The sequence below is a fragment of the Triticum aestivum genome, chromosome 2B, assembly GCF_018294505.1.
Source record: "Triticum aestivum cultivar Chinese Spring chromosome 2B, IWGSC CS RefSeq v2.1, whole genome shotgun sequence".
NCBI classification, from domain to species: Eukaryota; Viridiplantae; Streptophyta; class Magnoliopsida; order Poales; family Poaceae; genus Triticum; species Triticum aestivum.
In genome coordinates this window covers 740,410,802-740,430,150 of record NC_057798.1, presented here as the reverse complement: position 1 = coordinate 740,430,150, position 19,349 = coordinate 740,410,802, and the positions used below count along the sequence as shown (strand labels likewise).

The 19,349-nt window shown below is 48.1% G+C and overlaps 3 protein-coding genes and 1 pseudogene across 4 annotated transcripts; all 4 read left to right on the top strand.

The window, feature by feature from the left end:
• Positions 1-614: 614 nt before the first annotated feature.
• LOC123047078 (wall-associated receptor kinase-like 5) lies at positions 615-12,785 on the top strand. The gene is made up of 3 exons (XM_044470573.1): positions 615-1,575; positions 10,791-10,898; positions 11,362-12,785. Exons 1-3 carry the CDS (start codon positions 615-617, stop codon positions 12,561-12,563), a joined length of 2,271 nt encoding a protein of 756 aa, XP_044326508.1. The 3' UTR covers positions 12,564-12,785.
• On the top strand, positions 7,599-8,278 carry LOC123047080 (wall-associated receptor kinase-like 8; annotated as a pseudogene).
• On the top strand, positions 9,897-10,752 carry LOC123047079 (wall-associated receptor kinase 2). Its single transcript, XM_044470574.1, has one exon. The coding sequence runs from the start codon at positions 9,914-9,916 to the stop codon at positions 10,544-10,546; it is 633 nt and encodes a 210-aa protein (XP_044326509.1). The 5' UTR covers positions 9,897-9,913; the 3' UTR covers positions 10,547-10,752.
• Positions 12,786-15,120: 2,335 nt separating the features above from the next.
• Positions 15,121-18,837, top strand: LOC123047076 (wall-associated receptor kinase-like 8). 2 transcript variants are annotated; one of them, XM_044470572.1, is made up of 3 exons: positions 15,121-16,156; positions 16,897-17,004; positions 17,491-18,837. In XM_044470572.1, the coding sequence occupies exons 1-3, from the start codon at positions 15,205-15,207 to the stop codon at positions 18,633-18,635; spliced, it is 2,205 nt and encodes a 734-aa protein (XP_044326507.1). In that variant the 5' UTR covers positions 15,121-15,204; the 3' UTR covers positions 18,636-18,837. The 2 variants fall into 2 exon arrangements, with proteins under 2 accessions (XP_044326507.1, XP_044326506.1); XM_044470571.1 differs by having other exon boundaries at positions 15,143-16,156; positions 17,434-18,837.
• Positions 18,838-19,349: the final 512 nt, after the last annotated feature.

Genomic DNA, 19,349 nt, shown 5'->3' with positions numbered 1-19,349 from the left:
TTTGTGCCGTATGTAGACATTTGTTGAAATCTCTAGAAAGACAAGTATTTAGAAACGGAGGGAGTAGATGACACATGTAATAATATTATTTGGAAACAACATTTGATATCTTTGAAAACAATGTCATTAAGAAGGTAAAAATAATAATATTGTTGTGAATACATACAATCCAAGAAAACCTAATGAGATGTCATTTTCACTTGACCGATCGAAATTATAAACTGCTGCCTCTTCTGGAAATTATAAACACCTAGCTAACTAATGAGAATTTGAGATTTCTTGCTTAAGGTCCGCAGTGCATATCTACTTACTTTTGACATCCGGGGCGGCCACAGTCGAGTAGCAGTACGAAATATCTAGGCTGAGAATGTAAACATTTCGTCTGGTGTGACTCTTACATCCAGACTTTCCGATAGCCCAGGAAGACCCGTTATTGCTAAAGGCAAATCAGATATGCAACGTTTCCACATGAAAAGGGGTAAATAATCAGCATGCGACATTCCTGCCCCTTCCTTTGGTGCACACTTTCCGTTCTGCCAAGTGCCAAAGAGTGCGGTCGCTTACACCACCTGAGTACCAGACTGCTCACCTGAGCAAGATCTGCAGCAGCAAAGATGATGCTGGCTCCATCTACTCCTTCCACAAGAGCAAAGATCGGCGCCATGATTGCACCACTGGCGCTTCATCTCATAGCAGCCACAACACTAGCCGCGCCCCCGGTAGCCTTGCCTGGCTGCCGCGAAGCTTGCGGCAACGTGACCGTCCCGTACCCATTCGGCATCGGGCAGGGTTGCTTCCGCGAGGGCTTCAACCTCACCTGCGACGACACGACCCAGCCGCCGAGGCTGTTCGCCGGCGATAACGACGCTGCATGGGTGCAAGTGGTCGCCGTCTCTCTGGATGGCACCCTGCGGATCAACACCAGGATGGTCAACTTCTCGCTGAGCGAGAACCCCGAGAAGTTCAACCGCACGTGGTCCGCCGGCGGCCTGAGAGCCGCCGGCCGCCTGACAGTGTCCGCGAAGCGCAACCGGTTCGTGGCCTTGGGATGCAACCTCGTGGCCAGCCTCGTCGACGACGCGGGCCGCTTCGTCAGCGTGTGCGCCGCGTACTGCTCGGAGGCGCACGGCCCTGGGCGGGTGAGCGACGCCTCGTGCTCCGGCGTCGGCTGCTGCCAGACGCCCGTCCCGCGGCCGGGATTCTCGTCCTACGGCATCCAGATCAATGATCTGGCCCAGATCAGAGTGAGACCCAACGATTCCTCCAGGTATGGAGCGGTGTTCATTGCCGATCGGGACTGGTTCGGCGAGAAGGGGCTCGTGCTGCAGCTGGATTACTCGGCGGAGCCACAGAGGATCGCCGATTCGACGGTGGTTCCGACCGTGTTGGAATGGTCGCTGGATATGAAACGTGACAAGGACATGTTCCGGCTGCCGGATGGCTTGCCGACTGATCCCGGGAGATGCATAAGCGCGAACAGCATCGTGGTCTACAACGACGATGAAAACCAGCGGCCGCGGTGCAACTGCTCGAAAGGATACGAGGGCAATCCATACATCGCCGATGGATGCCAAGGTACTTACAAAACCTAACATGCAACATATTTTTATACCTTATACTTTAGTGCATATAGATTTTTTGAATGTTGAGCTTCCTAAACTTTGCCTAGGTTTGCTGGAGAAAAATAACTTCAATTACAGGAGTAAATAATACTCCTTCCGTCCATAATATAAGAGCGTTTACACTACACTAGTGTAAAAAACGCTCTTATATTATGGATTATTTAACAAAAAACTACCACAATTCGTGGAACCGCGTCTACAAACTAGTACTTTACAAATTTGTGCGGAAAACTGCCATTTTTTCACTAATGTATGACTAAAAACTACCACATTGACTTAATGACTGATTAGCAAGAACTAAACTTGATTATGACATGTTGGGGCCCACATCTCATTCTTCTTCTCCCGTGCGTGAGCTCCCCCTGCCATGGCGCCCTCGGCCTCTGCTCTGTCCACCGCCTGCCATGGCGCCTCGGCCTCTGCTCCATCCACCGCCTGCCATGGCCGGCCCCAAGCGCCTCCTCCCGACCTCGCCCGCAGTCCTCTTGCATCTCCTCCACGACCCCTGCCTGACGCCAGGGCCGAGCTGCTTGCCTCCCTTACCGTCTGCCACCACCGCCTTCCTCCTGCCGCTGATGCTGCTGGCCCTCGCTGTCGAGTGCGTCGTCGGTGGCCTCCTCCTTGCCCCGTGCTCCATCCAGCTCCGCCGCCTCCCAGCGTCCTCCTGCTTGCGCCGCCCCATGGCTCTCCTGAGGCCATCACCGACCACCACCCCCGCGGCGCTCAGCCTCTAGACTACCACCACTAACACAAGCACGTGAGTAACGGAGCCGGTGACTCGTCGCGGCCAGGTCGCGCACTAGGTAGCAGCAGCACGCCGGTGTGTTGCAGTCCAAAGAGCTATCGCCGGTGTGCTGGTAAGGTGTTGGTTGAAATGCCAGAGAGAGAGAGAGAGGGGGAGGGAGAGAGAGAAGGTGATGCTGCCGTGTGGGGTCTCCTCCGCGCGAAAGAAGCCAGCTCCTGTCATACACGTGTTTAAAATGGACGAATCGGTTGATTTACAGACATGGTAGTTTTTAGTCATAGATTAGCTAAAAAGTGGTAGTTTTCAGCACAAATTCATAAAGTGGTAGTTTGTGGGCACGGTTCCACTAATTGTGATAGTTTTTGATTAAATACTCTATATTATGGGATAGAGGAAATATCATTTTATATACCAAGAGACATATTTTTACATAGATGTTTAGTATCATAGATATAGATATATTTTTTCTATAAACTTGGTCAAAGTTTAGAAAGTTTCAAATTTTGCAAAAAAATATGTGTGCATTATATTGTCAAACAACATAATATAAATTAGAACTTTGAAAATACAATCATCAGTACATTTCTAATAGTCGAGTGTGGGGGAGGGGGGGGGGGACTCCATTGTGTCCTCTTCCATTATATTGGCCCATTCTCAACCACCTTCTCATGCTACAACTCGAAGACCCTATGCATTACCCTCTTTTATAACGCCTCACCATCTAGCCACCACGCCGACCTTGTTTAGCCATGCCCGCATATCTTCTCAGAAGAAAAATATTATAACGCCTCACCATCTGGCCACCACGCCGACCTTGTTTAGCCATGGCCGCATATTTGATTCCTTTTGGCATTTGTGTAAATGGACCCATCGTATTCAAATCAAGCGATCGTGTTCCAATCTCCACCGATGGTTCCTATCGCACCGGTTAGCTGATTCGGCTCCGAGGAGGTGGTGGGAGCGACATATCAATGTGTGACACACAGTTTTTTTTTTTTTGCGAGAGAAATTTTCAATCTATTCATTAATCATGGCAATACAAAGAATATAAGAAGTAATAAAAATTACAACCAGGTCTATGGACCACCTAGCGACGACTACAAGCACTGACGAGGCAAAGGCGCGCCGCCGTCATACAGTTATGTTTCTCACTTGTGAGATGTGTGCCCTGTGTATCAGCGTGCCGGTGCTAGAAGTGTCGGCATAGGGAATAAAATTACAGGGACCCATCATTCCCATCATGGAACTAGTAATTCTTAGTGTTTGTCTTTCATGTTTTTGGTCTTCTTTTTGTCAGTCTAGCTACAAAGTATCACTCTAACGACATGCCTTTGGAAGAAGTGTGTTTTTGATCATGGTGTGTCCAACGATTATAGATTCTTGCTTTTTCGGGTGGGCGGCTCTTTTGTAGTTTTGGCAACAATGATATTAAACGATTGATTTTATTAGGAAACTCTCTTGTTGGTAGCTGTTTTGGCTATTTTAATATGTATTTTTTTTCTTCACGAAATCAATACCGCTAAGTCGTTGTTCTAAGAAAACGGAACAAATTTGTCGCACAACATTTGACCTACCCGTTTGAACTTTATTTCTTGGAGCGCCTAGCATGCAAAGGATACATATTGCCTATTGTGAGCGATAAGAAGCGCTCGTCTGCAACTGCAATCATTCCCATGTGACCCGGCCGAATACGACATGTTTTCCTAGTTTTTGTGATTTTTCTCAAGATCCAATTCTACTGTGGTCTTCTGCTCGATCCGGTTTTGTATCCAGTTTCAATGTTTTTTATTCAATTTCTTTATTTTTTGTCTTTTCTCTTTTTTTATGTTTCCTTTTCGAAAACATTGTGCACCAGGTACAGGCTTTCCCAAGCTTCAGATGGGCCCAAGTAACATTTTGAAGTTACATTTACAATAGTAATTAGCTATATTGTAATGTGTTCTGATTTTATATTCAACATATGAAATATTCACGTAGCTTCTACAAATTATTTGAATAGATAAAAATGTTGTCACCCCGCAAAAAAAAAGATAAAAATGTTGTCCGTGTGAAAACTTTTTAACTCCACCCCCTGAAAATTTGAATATCAAGTTGATGTAAATGTAAACCACTGTTAATCTTATTTAATGTCTCTTAATCACACCACAAAATTTAATCAGTATACATGGAAAATGTTGTTTTCAATGCTCAAAATTTGCTTTTCTTCTTTGTTGGAAAGAACATGCTCGTGTCTTTGCTATCGATATGTGGATGTTGCTTGAAATGATCGAACAACAATTTTCAGTGTATCCTGAAATCCAGTCTGCTTAGCATTTTAATTCAGAAATCTAGTCAGCTTAGCAACTACTCCCTTCGTTTCTAAATATTTGTCTTTCTAAAGATTTTAACCAGTGACTACATACAGAGCAAAATGAGTGAATCTAAACTCTAAAATATGTCTATATACATCCGTATGTGATAGTCCATTTGAAATCTCCAAAAGACAAATATTTAGGAACAGAGAGAGTATAAAGGAAAGATTGGTTTACATGCCCTAAGTTGGCGTGGGCTTTTAGCAGCCGAAGACCACCTGGGAGTTATTCTGAATGAAAAGAAAAGGGAAACGCGCACACCGTGTGGCAGTTTGCATTTCACCCACACGCGTCTATCCACATTGATTCTATTTTGCACGAATCTTAAAGGTATTCGTTGGAATTCCTGTGCCACATAGACATCATCGTGTGTGTGGGCGATGAAGAGTTCGTCCACACGACCCATAAGGCGCGGTTGCCAACTGCACCGTGTGGGCAAGAACCGATTTCTGCCCACACAGTCATCATCTAGTCCACCGCGTGTGCGCGAACTACTCTTCGCCCACACATCACTCGTACATTGCTAGATGGCAACTGCAGTGCGCGCACGTGCCAACTACGTAAACACACATGGCAACTACGATTCGTTGCTAGATGGCAACCGCAGTTGCGCGCACATGACAACCAAGTAAACACACATGACAACTACGATTAACCATAAACGGCAACTATGGTTGAACCACACGTGGAAACTAGGTAAACACACATGGCAACTATCTTCGGTAACTAAAGTGTTATCCCACGGGTAACTATAGTTAGCCAAAACAGAGAGAATTGTCATGCTTTTACAACTATAGTTGCCATCCTGGATAACTAGAGTTGCCATCCCCTGTAGTAACTAGAGTTGTCATCCCGCGGGTAACTAACTTAGATGCGCGAGGACGTGTGATAGATTCACTGATTACGAGTCGAAGGACTAGTCGAGACTAGTCGATGGACTAGTCTATGAGTCGCAACTGTGGTGTCGACTGCGAATCTCGTGTAGACTAATTCGATGAGTCGAGCGGTCAAGAGACTAGTCTACGACTAGTCTGGACTAGTCCTGTTGTCTGAGTCGCTCGACTCAAATTTGGGAGGGGAAATTTGGAGAGCGAGCTATGAGAACGAGCCGCCTGGACGAGGCCACCGCCAGCACCCACTGACCCGCCGCCGGAACGGCGGATGGTGAAGCAAGGCGCGGCAGCCGGCCGGAACTCGTGCTCGGGCGGCGGCCATGGCCGTGCCCCGTAGGCGCGTGTGGCCCTGTGACGAGAGAGAGAGAGAGAGAGAGAGAGGATGCACGGCGGTGGTCGGCGGGCTCGCCGGCGGCGGAGGCGCGGGTCGCGCGCGCGCGCTTTTGTGCCTGATGGCGCAGGCGGCGGCGACGGGATCGATCGGGAGCTAGGGTTACAGAGGCTGGGATGGCAAGTAGGCTAAGTAGGCTGGCTACGTGGGCCCAAATGGGCCAGGTGGGGGTGGCGTGCTGAGCTGCACTGGGCTGGGCCTGGCGAGCGTTGGCTAGCACTACTGGTTTTATTGTATATACTGTAATGTGCTGTACGGTTTACTACATACTGCTACTAGGTATTAATAGTTGACTACTACAATACTTTGTCGACTAGTCTAGCACTAGTCTAAGACTAGTCCGATTAGTCTATGAGTCTCAACCTCGGAACGACTCAACGACTCGTCGACTCGTAATCCTTGGATAGATTTTCTTCGTGTCATACACGCGGATGAGGACTTATTGGACGTGTGGCACAAAATAGCCGCGCCCACACGTGTGGACAGTTCTATTGTTTGTCCACACACGATCACACATGATGTATGCGCATGTCTAATATACCACACGTGTGGTGAATATCGGGACCCGAAAAGGGAAAGAAAGAGCAGCGCCTGGCAGAGAAAAATGGATCGGCGATCAGCACAACATCCATATGCTAGCGCGGCGGTTGGCCGGCTGCGCTGGTCGCTGGCTCGGGGATGGGGATCTGCTCGGCAGCACGGCGCCTGGCGGCGGGTGCTGCGAGGGCTGCGGGTACGCAGGATACCGGCAGCCAGGCGGTCGTGCACTCTTGCGGTCGCAGCGCAGGGCAGTCCACCGCTTGTAATTTCTTCCCGAGGTGATCGGTGGCTTGTTGCTCGCTGTTGATTGAAGTCGATGGGGATCGGAATCAACAGTGAGAAACTCGTCAAAGAGTCAATAATTTCCTGTGAATAGATAGTTCGTTGGTTCGATTTTGAGTTCCCGACCGTGCAGGCGACGTGTTGGATGAAATGCTCAAGTCAAGTGCGTTCCGGCCGAGCGTGGGGTCGATGGCGCCTGAGGTGGGAGCCGAGCTGCAGCGAGGTAATCTTCTTCTTTTTCTCCCGGTCGTCCTCGCTAAAATTGCCATTGCATGGTTCTGGTTGCCTGGAGATCTTCGTGGAGGATGCTTCCGAGAGGGCTTCAACCTGCCATCCCCATCCGGGTTGGGTGGATAGAGTGTGTTCATGGCACGGTGTGACCACTGACCTGACCAACAGTAGCCAAGTTTGACACGAGTTTGAGTTTTCCACATAAGACACAAGACTGTCACATCACCGATTGTATGCCACACCCATTTCCGCTTCCTTTCTAGTACGTCATGGACTTTTCCTTGCACTTGCAGCACCAAAGAGGCATGTTTGTGTTTGAGCTCCAGTTTAGCGAAATACTGTAGGATGAGGACGGTACCAAGTACTAACTCAGCTACTAGTACTTGACATGCAACATGCTTAGATTGATTAGTCTATATTCGTGCACTACTGTACCTGGTCGGCGTTGAAGCCAACTGAGAAGACCGAACACAAAAGCTTTTCTCTACAAATTGCAGAGGAGGTCGACTACTAGCAATACGAGTATCACCATTTCCTCTAGCTAGCACCCAAGCCAAGCTTGCCCAGCAGCATGTTGCATGCTCATGCAGCTTCCGGCAAGCCTGTATCTCGCTGCATGTCACAAGCAAAGCTCGTCGTCGCAACGGTGTTGGCACTTGAGCTCCTCCTCGTGGCAACAGCCGTCGCCGATGGCCCAGTAGCCTTGTCTGGCTGCCCGGAGGCCTGCGGCAACGTCTCCGTCCCCTACCCTTTCGGCTTCCGGCAAGGCTGCTTTCGCAAGGGCTTCAACCTCACCTGCGACGAGACGCGCCGTCCCTCGAAGCTGCTCCTGGGCGACGGCGTGGAGGTGGACGCCAATCTCCCTGGCGGACGGCACGGTGCATGTCCAGACCAAGGTTGTCGCATTCCGACCACTTTCCACAAACAGTGTCGTCGGCGCGAGGAGATTCATCGACTACAACTACTCATGGTACGGCGGCCTGCCGGAACGGCGCGCAGCTCGCGGTGTCCACCGAGCACAACGTCTTTGTGGCCATCGGATGGAACTTCATCGGCTACTTCATCGTAGTCAGCGATGGGGGTCGCGAGTATGTCAGCACATGCTCCACGCTGTGCAACGGGAAAACCCGGGACGCCTTGTGCACGGACGTCGGCTGTTGCTGGCGGATGGGCTCGAGTTGCGGCGCAGAGAAGTAAGGGGTGGATGGGCTAGGGTTGAGGGACGCCGGCTGGCTTAAATAGCCAAATTTGGCCTGGGGGGGGGGGGGGGGGGGGGGGGGGGGGGAGGCGAGCCGGATTGGCGCCACGCGACGTTCACACTGCAGCGACGGAGGAGATGTAGTTTCCGGGTGATTTCGAGTGCCTCTATATCCACTTCATATTTAGGCAGAATATGAGAGGTGCCGGTCAGCCCGAATGTTTGAGGCCCGTTTGAGGCGTCCGTGTGGGTCACATTTTCGTGATCGGTCGGACCGCCCGCACGTTAGAGACCGGTTTTGGGGCGGCCGGGTGTAGATGCTCTTAGGCAAGTAGTACTGTTCTTTTATGCGAACATTTCAACTCAGGCGGTCATCTGGCACTGCTTTCTCTGAAGCTAACCTCTAGAGAACAACATAGTCGAGACCCATCCAATGAGAAAAATAACCAAAGTCCACAGCCCATGCACCAGAGAGAAAACGAGGCTCCCTAGTCGAGAAAGAGAGAGAAAACGAGGCGAATGGTGTGCGGATGCCCGGCGGGTGGCCGGTGGCGCACATGTGCAGAGGAGTTGTGCACTCGCAGGTGAGTCCACCTCTTCTAACTTCTGCCCGAAGTGGTTGCTACTCCATGGCATGGGAATCGGAATCAACGGCGAGCAGCACGCCGTTCTTACTCCATTTTGGCTTGCAGGCGATCTGTTCGATGAAATGCTTGATGCGGATTAGTAGTAATGTAAGAGTATAAAATAGTCTCATCAACTCTTATAAGAGGGAACTTTCAGCATCGGGTTCTCGCGTAACACAAGAATTCCACATTAGAAAGTTCAGTCTCCATGTGCTAAATCTGGTTAGCTATCTCACAGTTGGGAAACAAAAGACGGTTCTTCAATCATCTCAGCCAATTGGAACCGGACAGATTCATGTGCCTTAAAAAGGGCCACGACTACTTCTGCATTGAAACTTCCTCTTACGTATACAAAACCTATCCTGATTGAAACTTTCTTGGAAGTATATCAATCGGTCCGTCATGCTTTAGTCAATTCTGTTTACTGGTAGCCGCCTCATTGGACATTGAAGTCAAGCGCAGAAGGGGTACCAGCCAGCTGGTAGTTAAGAGCCTATGTTCGAGTTGCTAGCTTCAAACAGAGACATGAATAGCTGTGTTCAACTCAATATTTTAAATAGCGCGCTACAAAATATAGCGAGGCTCTTCTCTAAGTGCTACACAAGTTATAGCGCGCTAATAGCGTGCTATATTTCAAAATAGCGTTTGCAAAAAAAAATTAAATATATCTTGAAATAAAGTATTTAAGCAACTAAATTTTTCATAGGAGCAAGCAATATATGCATCTGATAAAAGGAGTGAGAAAGCTAGTGGGAGAATCTGATAAAAGGAGTGAGAAAGCTAGTGGTCATGGGTTGGTTTTGGTCTGCTGGGCCTGCTGGGCTGTGCTTATTTCAGTTTTACATGGTCTGCACGTTGTAACGTTACAACGTTACAATGTTATAGTGTCTGTAGCGCGCTAATTACGCGATTAGCGCCGTAGCGTCCGATTTTGCTAAAACGTAACGTCTCCCCTTCAAATATGCTATAACCGCGTTATAACAGCGAAATAGCGTGCTATTTAAAATATTGGTTCAACTAGTGCGCCCACAGAGATGTCGATTTCGATCCCTTGTTCCCGTCGAGCTCCGATTGGCACCATCGGAGCACTCATGTTTCAGCTCCTGGTGGTGCCACTGGCGGCAGGGCCAATAGCCTTGCCCGGCTGCCCCGAAAGCTGCGGCCACATTACCGTGCCGTACCCTTTCGGCATCAGCAAAGGCTGCTTCCACGAGGGCTTTGGTCTCACCTGTGACGAGACGCAGTACCCACCGAGGCTGTTCTTGGGTGATGGCATGGAAGTGCTTGGCATCTCCTTGACTGATGGCACGGTGCGTATCCGGAGCAAGGTTTTGCGATCAAGCTTCTCTGAGTTCAACGGCTCATGGTCCGGCCCTGCAGTAACCTGGCCCTTCTCGGTATCAAGCGCGTGGAACTGGTTTGTGGCAATTGGATGCAACATCGTAGCTCAGCTTGGCCATCCAAGGGGGCTCCATAGTCAGGACGGGAGCCAGACCAGCACCTGTGCCGCTGCGTGCCTGGACAACCATCAAAACTTCACTGGCACATCGTGCTCGGGCATTGGCCGCTGCCGCGCATCCATCGTGTGGGAGCTGCCATGCTATGGCATCCAAGTTACACCACTCGCTGCGCTGAGACCTGACTTGAATTTAGATGTTCAAGCTTGAACAGCGATAGCTATTACGTTTTCGGAGATTATGAAAAAAGACGGTGCCACTGTTCTCAAGGATACGAGGGCAACTCTTATATCACTTATGGGTGCCAAGGTATGTTAATAGTACTTTCAGCTGCGTTCTTACGTAGTTGTGGTAGTTATAACATTACAAAAGAACATGCATGTGCTATCTTAGTTTTTTCCATTTGATGTATAAACCCCCCCTGCTTTCCAACAGTGTGCTTTTTCCCCTTCAGATATCGATGAGTGCCTACAACCAGATGTTTATCCCTGCAATGGGACCTGCACCAATATGCCAGGGACATACCGATGCTCAGCAAAGAAAAGAATCATCAGCTTACCAGGTACACACAAAAAAACACTCGATATAAGGCTTGTTAGTGATAATTACAAATAGAAAAGTTCATGTTTTACCCTAAAAAAAGAAGAAGAAAGGTTCATGTTTTGTTTCTCAACTATTGTGAGTTTAGTTTCTCTCGCTGAACTAAAATACAGACAAGTTTTACTAGAATACTGCTGCTGCTAGGATCTAACTGCTTAATCTTCAGTTTACAGTTAGTTATCTCTAATGCTAACTCAAATCATCAGTAGGGTTGTAGATCATTTAGACATGGATAACAAAAGGAAAGAAAAAGAACCGACTATAAAGTACTTCAAATATGAATGGTCCAGTAGATATTCATATTTCCAAGAAAACTTTTTCATGGTAAAGTTGAGTAGTCTGAAACAGATTTAGCGCAGCAGCTTGATTTCTTGAAGTGAGCACAACATATACTTTTCTATCATTCTTACGTTTGCTTTCTCCAGGTCTAATTGCCATAATAGCAATTGGTGCTTGTTTTGGCCTACTGTTTTCCCTCCTAGGTGTTGCCCAAATCATAAAAAAACTCAAGAAACAAAGGGCCAAGAAGTTGAGACAAAAATTCTTTAAGAAAAACCATGGACTGCTTCTGCAACAGTTAATCTCTTCGAACAAAGATATAGCCGAAAAGATGAAGATTTTCAGCTTAGAAGAGCTAGAGCAAGCAACCAACAAATTTGACCATAATCGGATCCTTGGCGGTGGTGGGCATGGCGTGGTGTATAAAGGCATCTTATCTGATCAACATGTCGTGGCCATCAAGAAGGCCAAGATTGTCGTGCAGAGGGAAATCGACCAGTTTATAAATGAGGTTGTCATACTTTCACAGACAAACCATAGGAATGTGGTGAAGCTCTTTGGTTGCTGCCTCGAGACAGAAGTTCCTATACTAGTTTATGAGTTCATATCGAACGGAACTCTCTCGTGTCATCTCCATGACCAAAGTGAGAACCATTTTTCATGGAAAGATCGACTGAGGATTGCATTGGAAACTGCAAGGGCGATTACTTATCTACACTCTGCTGCTTCCATATCAGTATACCATAGAGATATCAAATGTGCCAATATACTACTTACTGATACTTTAACAGCAAAAGTATCTGATTTTGGAGCATCAAGGTCAATTTCAATAGACGAGACAGGAATACTTACAGTTGTCCAAGGAACCTATGGTTACCTTGATCCCGAATACTACTACACTAGTCGACTGACGGAGAAGAGTGATGTTTACAGCTTTGGTGTCATCCTAGCAGAGCTGCTGACAAGGGTGACACCAGTTTTTTCTTCTCATTCATCAAAAGGCACAAGCCTAGCATCACATTTTGTATCACTAATGAGCGACAATCGCCTGTCAGACATTCTTGATGCACAAATTGTTAATGAAGGAGGAGTTGAAGATGCTGAGGTGGTTGCAAGACTTGCAAAAGCATGCTTAAGCTTAAAAGGGGAAGAACGACCTACAATGAGGCAAGTGGAAACAACACTGGAAGATGTGCATAACTCAAAGGTCAAGCTCAGTTCTCCGATTACAAGAGTGAACCAAAGTTCTTTGAAAGACCAGCCATGGATGGGGAACAAAGGCGGCGAAGGAACTAGGTTATACAGCTTGGAAAAAGAGTTCATCCAATCATCCGAAATTCCAAGATGACTTTACTTGCATGGCAAAATGTTGAGTTATTATATTAGTTCTGGTGCCACAAGCCCACAATACATAATGTATGTTAGGAACTCTGGGTTATAACCACATGTGTATTTCCTATGCTAGTGGGTGATGTAGAACCAAATATGTGAAAGTAAATAAAATGAATTCAGATAATGACATATAGTTTGTCGCGCTGAATATTACTAGAAGTTTGCGAGAAAAATATGTTGACGGATCCACGAATGTACATACTGTAAATAGTTCCCATTCAAGCGTGGTATTAGCATCATGTAAACTTGAAAGCACTGAAGATGAAAAGACAATGCTTTGTTGCAACTTGCAAGCATATGCTAGCGCGGCGGTTGGCCGGTTGCGCTGGTCGTTGGCTGGGGGATGGGGATCTGCTCCGCAGCATGGCGCCTGGCGGCCGGTGCGGCGAGGGCTGCGGGGACGCGGGAGACCGGCAGCCAGGCGGTCGTGCATTCTTGCAGTCGCAGGGCAGTCCACCTCTTGTAGTTTCTTCCCGAGGTGATTGGTGGCTTGTTGTTCGCTGCTGATTGAGTCGATGGGGATCGGAATCAACGGTGAGAAACTCGTTAAAGAGTCAATAATTTCCTGTGAATAGATAGAAGATTGCCGTGGATCTTACCTCTTAGAACATCCTCTCGCGGCGCTCCCGTGGGCGCCCCGAGGGGAACCCATCCCGGCCGCCGCCTCTCTCCTCCCTCCTCTGCCCACCTCCCTCGCCGCCGCCTGGTGGCGCCGCCGGGCGAAGCCAGGCCGGCCGGGGCGGCGGCGGGGCCTTCCTTTCCCCTCCGCCCATGGTCATGGCCGGCGCGGGACGGCTTCCCGAGCGGGGGCGCTAGCCTATGGCGGGGGCTAGCGGCGCGGCGGCGCTCCGTCGGGGTGGCCTGCCTTGGCGGCGACCTGGTGGGCGGCCGCGGCGCTGCGGCTGCGGCGGGTCAGATCGGGCGGTGGCGGGCCGGCACGCCTCCGGCTAGATCCGCGCGGATTTGGTCCCTGGCGGTAGCGGGCGTCGCGGGGTGGCGGCGCAGGTCCTCGTGGGCTCTGCATAGAGGTGGATTGCAGCGGCGTGGCTGCAACCACGTGGTCGGCCGGTCTGCGCGCAGCGGCGGCGGGACTGCTCTGGCGTCTGCTCGTCGGCGGCTTTCTCGGACCTGCTATTGGCTATTGCCTAGGCCGGCGATGGCGACGCTGTCTGCATCATTCCCTTCCTGAAGGCATCGTCGTGGAGAAGTTCAAGGCCACTCTCTGCTACCTCCGGGGGAAACCCTAGATCAGTAGATCGGATGACGGCGGCTCTCTGGTGTCGTTTCCCCCCTGGGGGCGTCATTCTTGGAGGTGCACACGGCTCGAGGGACTAGAGGACGGCGACTTTGGTGGAGCGGTGCTTCATCTTTCACATTGATGGTGGCGGATCTCAGCGGCATGGTGCCGTGGAGACTCGGCGTCTGATGCGCGGAGATGGACTCGTGCAGGAGGAGGAAGCTGTCTGGCGTCATGGTGACGTCGATGGCAGAGTGGCCAGACAAGGTAGAAACCTCAATATGATCTGAAGACGGACCTGTGGAAGATGGCGGCGACGACACACGAGTGCGTCTGACCGGATTGTGCCCCAGACCCGGTATGTGGCTCGGCTGGGGCTTCCGAATGAGTTTCGGCTTTCGGCTTTTGATGTTAGGCTTAGGTGAGTGATTTGGGTAGTGACCCAGCTAGCACCCCCTAATCATTTTGGATAGGAGTAGCGGCATATGTTGCCAAGATGGTGGATTCAGACACATTGTTGTAACACTTTGTACGGTCCTCGAGAATAATCAATAAAGTGGCCGTATGCATCTCCCAGATGCAGAGGCCGGGTGTCATCCTCCTTTTCTAAAAAAAAAAAAAGAAAATTGCCGTCATGGGTTCCTTGGTTCGATTTGTAGTTCCCGGCCGTGCAAGCGAGGTGTTCGATGAAATGCTCACCAGGAGATGATGATCCACGAAAAAACAAAGTGGAAAGTGAGTTCCGGCCGAGCGGGGAGTCGATGGCACCTAGGCGGGGCGGGACCGAGCTGCATCGAGGTACTTTCTTCTTTCGCTCTTGGCCGGTTGGTCAACAAAATTGCCATTGCCTTGTAGCCTGGGAACCTTCAGCGAGCTCTTGAACTACCTGCCGAACGCACTCCATCCACCCAATTCGGATGGCATGCTGTGACCAACAGTAGCCAAGTTGGACACGAGTTTGAGTTTCCACGTATAAAACACAAGACTGTCAAATCACTGATTATTATGCCACACTCGTTTCCCTTTCCTTTCTTACGACGGCATAGACTTTCCAACTTGTACCAAAGAGACGTCCCTGTTTGAGCTCAAGTTTATATCCAAATAGGACGATTGAGATGTCACTTGAGCTACTAGACAGGCAGGATTAGTCTATGCGTTTACTAATTCAGCTACTAGATATAGATAGGGAGTGCAGCATGCTTACATTGACTAGTCTATACGCGTACGTACTACTGTATCTGGTCGGCGTTGAAGTCAACTTAGAAGACCAAAGTTTTTCTACACCAATTATGGAGGAGATAGACTACTAGTACGACTGTGAGCTGTCTAGCAAGTTCCCAAGCCAAGCTTGCCCAACAGCATGTCACAAGCAAAGCTCATCCTCGCAACGGTGACGGCACTTCAGCTCCTCATGGCGACAGCCGTCGCCGCCGTCCAGGTAGCCTTACCTGGGTGCCCGCAGGCCTGCGGCAACGTCACCGTCCCCTACCCTTTCGGCTTCCGGCGAGGCTGCTTTCGCAAGGGCTTCAACCTCACCTGCGACGAGACGCGCCATCCACCAAAGCTGCTCCTGGGCGACGGCGTGGAGGTGGACGCCATCTCCCTGGCGGACGGCACGGTGCATGTCCAGACCAAGGTCGTGGCATTCCGACCACTTTACACAAACGGTGCCGTCGGCGCGAGGAGATCTATCGACTACAACTACTCGTGGTACGGCGGCCTGCCGGAAGTGTACAAGAGCGGCGCGCAGCTCGCGGTGTCCACGGAGCACAACGTCTTTGTGGCCATCGGGTGCAACTTCATCGGCTACCTCGTCGCAGTCAGCGATGGGGGGCGCGAGTATGTCAGCACGTGCTCCACGCTGTGCAACGGGAAAACCCGGGACGCCTTGTGCACGGGCGTCGGCTGCTGCTGGACGACCATCGCGCAGCGCTACCCCGGGTACCAGGTAATGTTCAAGGATTTGGACGATACGGTGACAGCGTACACGGGCCAAAGCCGTGCGTCGGTGGCCGCGTTCATAGTCGATCGCGAGTGGTTCGTAGGCACCATGCAGAACACTGTCAGCTTCAATGATTTCGTCAATGATGATTTCGGTAACGGTCCGTCCAGCATGCCCACCGTTCTGCAATGGTGGCTAGACGTAGATAGCGACCGTGACTTGGTCGTGAAGGATCCACGTTCTGCATCTCGTTGGAGATGCATAAGCTCCAACAGCTTCGCTGCCTACATCGGCGACGCAGTGAACAAAGTAAGGTGCAACTGCTCGGATGGATACGAAGGCAACTCGTACATCGTTGACGGATGTCAAGGTACCACCGCTCTCCCAACTTTCCCTCTGTTCATCATCCTTTAGGATTTTGTTAAATCTTCTTACAGTCTTGCTAACTCTCAGTCGACTAAGACTTCGTTAAGACTCGGTCGATGCTATATCCGTGAGATTTTACATTGAGATCATACAAATTTTTCTTTTTCTTTTTTTCTTTTTCTCTCTTGCATATTATGTCACTTGAGTGAGACTTGGTTAAATCCCAGTCGATTGAGAACTAGCCACACCCATCTTCTTCTTACTAAATAATAAAACTTGCCAAATAAAAGACTTGGGGGTTCTTCTTCGTGGGTGGTGCGAAGGGGAATGCAAGGCTCTGTTATGTTTGCGATAGGATAGATGCTCCACGAGGGCGCAACCAGTGGGGTTGCGTTGCACAACGCGTGTTGATGGTTTGTATACGCTCAGTGCTTGCTGCCGCTAAACCCGTTACCCCCTTTTGATACATGATGCATAAATAGTGTAGGTCTCCAGTAAGTCTTGCGGAATATGTCATGTACTCACCTTGCTATAACGAACACTTATAGGTATATGGTGATAGACGACATTAGATGGCTATCCCACAGACAGCGGTCTGGGCAGGGAATGGACGCCTTTGCTGTGTTCATTGTTGATCAGGACTGGTTCAACAAAAATGAAAATGAGAACATGCATGTGTTGTCTTAGTTTTTACCATTCGATGTAAAACCCCCTTGTTTCCAACATTGTGTTTCCCCCCTTCAGATATCGATGAGTGCTTACGACCAGATGTTTATCCCTGCCATGGAACATGCATCAATATGCCAGGGACATACCGATGCTCAGCAAAGAAAAGAATCATCAGCTTAGCAGGTACATAAAAAACACTTGATATAAGTCTTTCGTTGTTGATAATTGCAGAGAGAAACTTTCATGTTTTGTTCCTCAATTATTGTGAGCTTAGTTTTTGTCCCTGAACTAAAATACAAAAAAGTTATATTAGAAACTTATTTTTGTTAAATACCACTATTACTAGGACCTAACTGCTTAATATTCTGTTTACAGTTATCTCTAATGCTTACTCAAATCATGAATAGGGTTGTAGATCACACAAACATGGATAACTAAAAGAACGAGTATAAAGTACTTCCAATATGAATGGCCCAGTAGATAGTCATATTTCCCAAGAAAACCTTTTCATGGTACAATTGAGCAGTCTGAAAAAATTGAGCTTGGCAGCTTGATTTCTTGAAGTGAACACAACATATATTGTTCAATCAATCTTATGTTCACTTTCTGCAGGTCTAATTACCATAATAGCAATTGTTGCTGGTTTTGGCCTACTATTTTCACTCCTAGGTGTTGCCCAAGTCACAAAAAAACTCAAGAAACGAAGAGCCAAGAAGACCAGACAAAAATTCTTTAAGAAAAACCATGGACTGCTTCTGCAACAGTTAATCTCTTCGAACAAAGATATAGCCGAAAAGATGAAGATTTTTAGCTTAGAAGAGCTAGAACAAGCAACCAACAAATTTGATCATAATCGGATACTTGGCGGCGGTGGGCATGGCACAGTGTATAAAGCCATCTTATCTGATCAACGTGTCGTGGCCATCAAGAAGGCCAAAATTGTTGTGCAGAGGGAAATCGACCAGTTTATAAATGAGGTTGCCATACTTTCACAGATAAACCATAGGAATGTGGTGAAACTTTTTGGTTGTTGTCTCGAGACAGAAGTTCCTCTATTAGTTTATGAGTTCATATCGAATGGAACTCTCTCTTGTCATCTCCATGGCCAAAGTGAGAACCATTTGTCATGGAAAACTCGATTGAGGATAGCATTGGAAACTGCAAGGGCCATTGCATATCTACACTCTGCTGCTTCAATATCAGTATACCACAGAGATATCAAATGTGCCAATATTCTACTTACTGATACTTTAACATCAAAAGTATCGGATTTTGGAGCTTCAAGGTCAATTGCAATAGACGAGACAGGAATACTTACAGCTGTTCAAGGAACCCATGGTTACCTTGATCCTGAATACTACTACACTAGTCGACTCACGGAGAAAAGCGATGTTTACAGCTTTGGTGTCATCCTAGCAGAGTTACTGACAAGGGTGACACCAGTTTTTCATTCCCATTCGTCAGAAGTCACAAGCCTAGCATCGCATTTTGTGTCTCTTATAAGGGACAATCGATTATTAGATATTCTGGATACAAAAATTGTTGAGGAGGGAGGGGCTGAAGATGCTGAGGTGGTTGCAAGACTGGCAGAAGCATGCTTAAGTTTAAAAGGTGAAGAAAGGCCTACAATGAGACAAGTGGAGACAACGCTTGAGGATGTTCAGAACTCAACAGTCAATCTTAGTTCTCAGATCACAAGAGTGAACCAGAATGCTATAAATGATCAGTCATACAAGGGAAGCAAAGGCGGAGAAGGAACCAGACTGTACAGCTTGGAAAAAGAGTTCATCCAATCATCTGAAATTCCAAGATGATTTTCCTTACATTGTGAAGTGTTATTGCCATTATTAGTTTGGGCGCCAATTTGGAACTCTGAATTATAACCACTCGGGGTCATGTATAACTCTGTATGTGAAAGTAAATAAATTTATCCCGGATACACTGTTTACAGTTAAAACATCGAGTTCTTGATACTGAGTGTCAAAACCTTGCGAGAATATACGTTGACAGGTATCTATGAATGTACATTCTGTAAATACTTCGCATCCCTATGCTGAATTTGCGTCGCAGAAATTTGAAGATCGATGGATATTATCTATAAATAAACTTCTGAAATGCTTTGTTGTAGGTACTTTCATTGATGAGAACTTCAGAAGGCAATGCAAATTTAGCATTGGCTTGGAAAATCCAGAACTTATGGATTTTGATTAGGCGAAGGAATGAGGCATGGAAGCAATTAGATAAATAACTCGAAGTTCACTAGCTAATCTATGCCTACTTGCCCATCTCTTACCTTGATCATCTAGGTCTGTAAATATGATACTAGTATGTTGTTTACTTTACCTTTTGGAAGCAACAAGAAGAGAGAGTTCACACAACCCAACATCTCCCATGTCAAGTCATTGCCAACCTCTGCCTCCATTGTTTTCTACCGTGACCTCCTTTAGATTTTTTTACAAGTATAGCCAATAAAGATCTTAATAATCTGTTAGATTTCATGCATAACCTGAACTCCTAGTGTCATTTTT